This window comes from Narcine bancroftii, chromosome 2 (assembly GCF_036971445.1).
Source record: "Narcine bancroftii isolate sNarBan1 chromosome 2, sNarBan1.hap1, whole genome shotgun sequence".
Taxonomy (NCBI): Eukaryota; Metazoa; Chordata; class Chondrichthyes; order Torpediniformes; family Narcinidae; genus Narcine; species Narcine bancroftii.
In genome coordinates this window covers 95453179-95459402 of record NC_091470.1, presented here as the reverse complement: position 1 = coordinate 95459402, position 6224 = coordinate 95453179, and the positions used below count along the sequence as shown (strand labels likewise).

General features: G+C 51.6%; 1 protein-coding gene across 1 annotated transcript in view; it reads left to right on the top strand.

Annotated features, from left to right (window-relative positions):
• Positions 1 to 1104: 1104 nt before the first annotated feature.
• The window catches only part of plpbp (pyridoxal phosphate binding protein), a 31762-nt gene continuing 26642 nt past the window's right edge, over positions 1105 to 6224 (top strand). Inside the window, exons 1-2 of the mRNA XM_069917466.1 lie at positions 1105 to 1260; positions 2008 to 2115. Of these exons, the coding sequence (XP_069773567.1) occupies positions 1186 to 1260; positions 2008 to 2115 (183 nt within the window). The 5' untranslated portion in view covers positions 1105 to 1185. The remainder of the gene's footprint in view (positions 1261 to 2007; positions 2116 to 6224) is intronic.

Sequence of the window (6224 nt, the reverse complement as noted above, 5' to 3'; positions counted from 1 at the left end):
ATACGATTTACCTCATTTCTCTGCCCTCATGTTTTCATAGATTCAATTCCACTTAGTTTACTGATGTTCTTTCTCTCCCCCAACCCCCAGTCCACTGATTTGTGGAGGAGAAAGAGGAATCAGTCCATCGCGTTCAACTTGATTCCCTTTTAATTAGCCAAACCACTTTTGATTGGTGGGTTATGCTTGGTTAAAATATGCAGTATTTCAAAGCACTTTACCCATTCAGACACATTATCTTTTATCTGCCCTATTGGGCCAGCACGGTTGGCGTAGTGGTTAGCATAATGCTATAACAGCGGCAGTGATCGGGACTGGGTTTGAATGCAGTGCTGTCTGTAAGGAGTTTGTACGCTCTCCCAGTGAGTGCGTGGGCTTTTTCTGGAGGCTCCAGTTTCCTCTCACCTCCAAAAACTTACCTGGGGTTGTAAGTTAATTGAATGTTATTGGGCTGCACGGACTCGTGGGTCAGAAGGGCCTGTTACTGTGCTCTATGTTTAAATTCTTTATTCATCATACTCTGCCCATCCTTGCCATTAATAATGCTGCCTGATGACTCTTCATCGCCTCACACAGGATGCCCTGCTCGCTCTGTCTTGCTACCAGTCTCTGATTTGATGTCAGATTACACTGGGAAACTGGAATCCATTAATGCCGGCCGACAACTGTTGGACACTGACGTGAGAGGCATCAGATGCTGAGTACAAGCGAAAATCAGCAGTAAAACATTTTCAAGTCAGTTGAACTGATGCAATGTGATCAAACATGCTAAATTCAATAAAAGTTCATGTTTCTCCAACTTCCTACGTGATGCAGCAAATCTGAAATTGGTTCTGTGTTCAGCTTGAGGTTGTCTATCATAATCACCAATTTGTTTTCAGGAAAAGCAAAACCTTTTGAAAATATTGTTGTCCATTGTAATTGGCATCGACAGTCTGGGGTCTCATCCTCTGCTTGGGCTTCCATTGGTCCCGCTTTACTCGGGAACCGATTGGTTGGAAATCTGAGTGGGCGTTCCTAACCTGTGACATCATTCGCGCATCTTTTTGGGTTTCGATTGGCCGGGCGGTGCGCGGGCTGCGATTGGCCGAGCGGTGTGCGGACTGCGATTGGCCGAGCGGTGTGCGGGCTGCGATTGGTCGGGCGGTGTGTGGGCTGCGATTGATCAGTGCGGTTCGGACAGCAATGGCGGTGGATGTGGGCCGGAGACTTCTGACGGTCACCGAGAGGATCGGCAGCGCAGCGGCGCGGAGAGAGCGGGTGAACGAGAGGCCCCCGACCTGGACTCGTCACCCCCCAGCCTGTCACCCCCCCCCCTACCCGGCCCCGACATCCCCCTCCCCAACCCGCCCGGCCCCCGTCTGTCACCTCCCCCACCCCTGGCCGGTCCCAGCTTGTCATCACTTCCCCAGAACCCTGGCCTGTCAAACCTCTTCCCACACCTCACTCTCCACCACCCCCCCCCCCCGGCCTCACTCCCCCCAACCACCTCACCGACCCCTGCTTGTCACCCCCTTCCTATAGCCTCCCCCTAACCCTGGCCTGTCACCAACCCCCCCCACCCCACAACTACCGATCTCACTCCTTCCCCGAAACTATGGCCTTCGGTCTCCCTCCGGGTCACCCCACCCTGCAGGTTTTCACCCCTTCCCCAAACCTATTACTTTCATCGCTTTCCTTCCTTCTCCATCCGTCACCTCCCCCAAGGCTGTCACAATTGTCTTAATGCTAAACTCTGCTCCTTGTATTGTACTGCAGCTGATTTTAAGTATGAGATTACTTGTCTGGATAGCACACAAGTTTTTCACTACCCCCACACGTGCACCCATTGTACCCTCTCTTCTTTTCTCCCCACCATGTGAAGCCTTCCCTTCTGCTAGCAACACCCACTCCCTCTGTGAAAACTTGCATTCCTCCTCCTGTACTTGTCTGCTCACATGTTGCACACTGATTTTTGTCTTTTTATTTGAGGTAGTGTCTAATTTTTTTTTTCTCTTGCTTCCTTAGGGATTACCCATTGCTTCACCACGTCTTGTGGCTGTTGGCAAGACCAAACCACCGGCCTTTCTGATTGAAGCTTACCGCCATGGTCAGAGGCACTTTGGAGAAAACTATGTAAGCATTTATGTATTGGTAAGACTTCTTTGTCCTTCTAGTCTGTCCTTGGAATCTATGTCTTGAGCCAAGCAGGAAACGGAGACAATCACTTCATTCTGGGTTCATCTTCTGCAGTAAGTAAGGATTAGTCATGTGCCCTGCCCAGAAGCAAGTTAAGAGAAGCCTTTCAAATTAAGACAAGTTTATTGTCATCTGATTGCACAAGTACAACCTGACGAAACAGCATTCTCTTGTCCTCTGTGCAAAATGCACAGACACACGACCAGACATAACACACATACAGAAAAACAATGCATACGTAGGACAAATATTCATATGTACAAATAAATAAATATGGTTTTGTAGTGAGGTTGCTACAGCTACAGCTGGGTTATAGCTCTTGGATATAGACCTAAGGCTGTAGCTCGAATCTGCAGGGGAAGAAAGACACACACACCAGTAGAGTATATTCGACACTGAGTTTATTCAGTGGCAGCTCTGCCTTTTATAGTCAGCTCGGCCACGTCTCCACTGTGATTTGGCTTGCCCATGCCAGCTGCCGATTGGTTACCTGGACGCCCAGACCCCGATGGTGATTGGCCAGTTTCACCACTCTGCCGGCGGCCTATGGAAACAGGTGTTTCAACCTGTACGATGCTTTGCCAGTCGCTGCATTTGACGGCCATTTCCTGTGTTGGCCTTGGCTGCGGGCTACTACAAACCACTCCCCCACCCAGAATTGGCAATCAGGTCACTTCTTAGGAGGCCGACCCCCTGTGCCGTGGGGTCGGGTGAGTGATGGGGTGGTCAAAGTCCAAGTAGGCCGGTTTCAATCAGTCAAGTGTGAAAGTCTCTTCCCTGCTGCCAATGTCCAAAACACAGATGAAGCCGTTGTGTCTGAGGACACGGTATGTCCCCTTGTAAGGCTGCTGTAGAGGTGGCCAGTGAGCCCTGCACCGAACAAAGACGTATTTACAGTCAGTAAAGTTCTTTGGGACTTATGTTCAGGGTTGGCCGTGGGGTCTAGGTTCAGCGAGGGCCAAGGTACCTAGGCACTCGTGTAGTTGGGACAATGTGGTTGCCAGGGGCTCCCCTAAGTCCTCGGGGGCTGTCATGAATTCGTTCAGTATAACTAGGGGTGTGCCATAGACTTAACTCGGCAGAGGATGCCTTGAGGTCCTCCTTGGGTGCAGTGTGGATGCCTAACAGGACCCAAGGGAGTTTGTCAGTCCAGTTAGGCTCGGTAAGCCATGCCATTAAGGCTGCCTTAAGGTGTCTGTGGAACCTCTCCATCAACCTGTTGGCCTGTGGGTGATTTGCCGTGGTGTGGTGGAGTTGGGTCCCCAGGGCATGGGCTAAGGCGGTCCACAGACTGGAAGTGAATTGGGCCCCCCTGTCCAATGTAAGGTATTCTGGGACCCCAAAACGAGCTAGCCAGGTGTTGAGTGAAGCCCGTGCACAAGCTGCTGAGGAAGTCTCTGATAGTGGGACTGCCTCTGGCCATCTGATCAATCATTGTGAGAAGGTAACGGGCGCCTCTGGATATGGGTAGGGGCCCCACAATGTCAATGTGTATGTGGCTGAAATGGGAACGTGCTGACTGATATGTCTGTGGTGGAGCTTTGATATGAGTCTGGATTTGGATGACTGGTACTGAGTACATGACCTGGCCCACAGGGCAACCTCTTTGCAGAGGCTCTGCCATACATATCCGTTTGCCATCATTTTGACTGTAGTCCTGATGGCGGGGTGAGCCAAGTTGTGGACCGATTCAACAACCCGCCTCTTCTCTGCAGCCAGAATGACAGGGTGAGGTTTACCCGTCGAGGGGTCGTAGAGCAGCGTGAGATTGCCAGGGGAAATTTGGATGTCCTCCAGTTGGAAGCCGGTAAGCCAGAATGTCAGGATCAGCCAGGGCCGCGTAGTCAATGCCAGGGGTAGGGTTGTGCACCACCAAGATAGCCGGATGAGATGGGGCACCAGCCACCATGTTGGATTTTCTGGTTATGTGTTGTTCAATGTCCGTTGTAAATTTGAAATGTAGGACAGGTGCCGCTGTTGCCTGGCTGACCACGGATCTGACACTTTACTGAAGGTGAAGGTAAGAGGTTTGTGGTCCATGTAAATTTTGAACTTCCTTCCCTCCAGGAAGTAACGAAAGCCCTGTACTTGAGCTCTGGTGGCCTGAGGTGTTTACTGAAAAAGGCCACTGGTTGCCATTGTCCATTCACCAGTTCCTCAAGTTCACCCCTGCCCACTGTGCTGGAGGTGTCTGTCTGCGGGTGCACGAGGAGAGTGGCGTTGGCTAGGGTGTTTTTGGTGACCTGGAAGGCCTCGATCACCTCCTGGGTCCATTTTATGTTTTTACTGGGTCCTGCCATGAGGGGAAAGAGTGGACTCATGATGCAGGCGGCTGCAGGTATGAAGTGGCGATAAAAGTTGACCATACCTGCAATCTCTTGTAGTCCCTTCATGGTCGATGGCTTGGGGGAAAGAGCGAATAGCATCCCCCTTAATGGGTAACAGTCTGGCTCCATGTTGGTCGATACTTTGGCCCAGCAAGTCAATAGTCACTTGGCCAGGTTGATGGGTAAGGCCGAAATCACTCAGCCTGGAGAATAATTGTTTTCAGTGGGCAACATGCTCGTTGCAGGTATGGCCAGTGATTAAAATGTCATCGAGGTAGATGAAGGCAAAATGCAGATCCCGGCCCACTGCATCCATCAGCCTCTGGAAAGTCTGAGCCTCATTTTTTAATCCAAAGGCGATGCGGAGAAATTTAAACAATCCAAAGGTGGTTATGATGGCGGTTTTTGGGATGTCTTCGGGGTGAACTGGGATCTGGTGATAGTCCATAATGAGGTCCACCTTTGAGAATATTCATGCCCCTTGCAGGTTAGTGGTGGTCCTGGATATGGGGCATGGGATATCTGTCCGGTACGGTGGCCTCGTTGAGGTGACAGTAGTCCCCATATGGCCTCCAACCAGCCACTGCCTTGGGGACCATGTGGAGAGGGGAGGCCCAAGGACTGTTGGAGCATCGCACAATGCCAAGTTCCTCCATCTTTTTGAACTCATCCCTGGCTAGGTTGAGTTTCTCGGGGGGAATATACCACGCCCTCTGTAATGATTTGGTGCCTCTCCTATGTTTGGGTTCTGTCAAATGGAAGTGAGGCATGGTGATGGAGGGGAATTCTGCTAAAACCAAAGTGAATTCGTTGTCGGCAGGCCTCACTGAGTGCAGGTGGGGGCTGGTGAGTTCAGTGCCCTTGAGTGAGAGACTGAAATGTCTGGGCGTTCACCAGTTGGGTCCCCTTGATATCTACCAGGAGTGAGTTGCCCTCAGGAAATCTGCACCCAGTAATGGCTGGTACATGGCTGCCACCATAAACTTCCAAATGAATTGGAATTGTCTGACCCTGAAGTGTAGGGGAATGGTGCGGGTGCTGAATGTTTGGATGATGGAGCTGTTTTCCGGTCGGAGCTCCCGGCCCACTTTGTTGCAGCGGGCCTCCAGGCTGGTCATGGGAATGACGTTGTATTGTGCCCCAGTGCCCACCAAGAAACATTGACCTGACAGGGAGTCTTGAATGTGTAGCAGGCTATGCAGTTGGCCGGCCGTTGCAGCCATTAACGACAGCTGGCCTGGGTGATTCCCTGGAACGCGTAGGGGGAGTGGCATTGACAGACCTCAGAACCCCACCGTTGGTGATAGAAAGAGTACTGCTCACTGGTGGGGCATGGCGATCAGGTGATCAGTCAGATGGTTGGGCTTCCTGGCCGGGTGCTGATGACGCGGTGCACAGGCGTCCCTCTTTGCCGCCCATAGCAGCTCCGCTTGGACAGCCACCTTCCTGGGGTCATCGAATTCTTCCTCCACGATGAGCTTCCGGATGTCCTCAAGCAGCCTCTCCAGGAAGATCTGCTGGAACAGTGGGCAGGAGTTGTGGCCATCGTTAAGAGCAAACATGTCGCTTATGAGGGTGGAAGGGGCCCTGTCCCCCAAACCATCGATATGCAACAGTCGGGCAACACTCTCGTGCTTTGAGAACCTGAAAGTGTGGGTTAATAGCTCTTTGATGGCCACATATCATCCACCTTGTTCCAGGAGATGCTGGAGGAAGTCG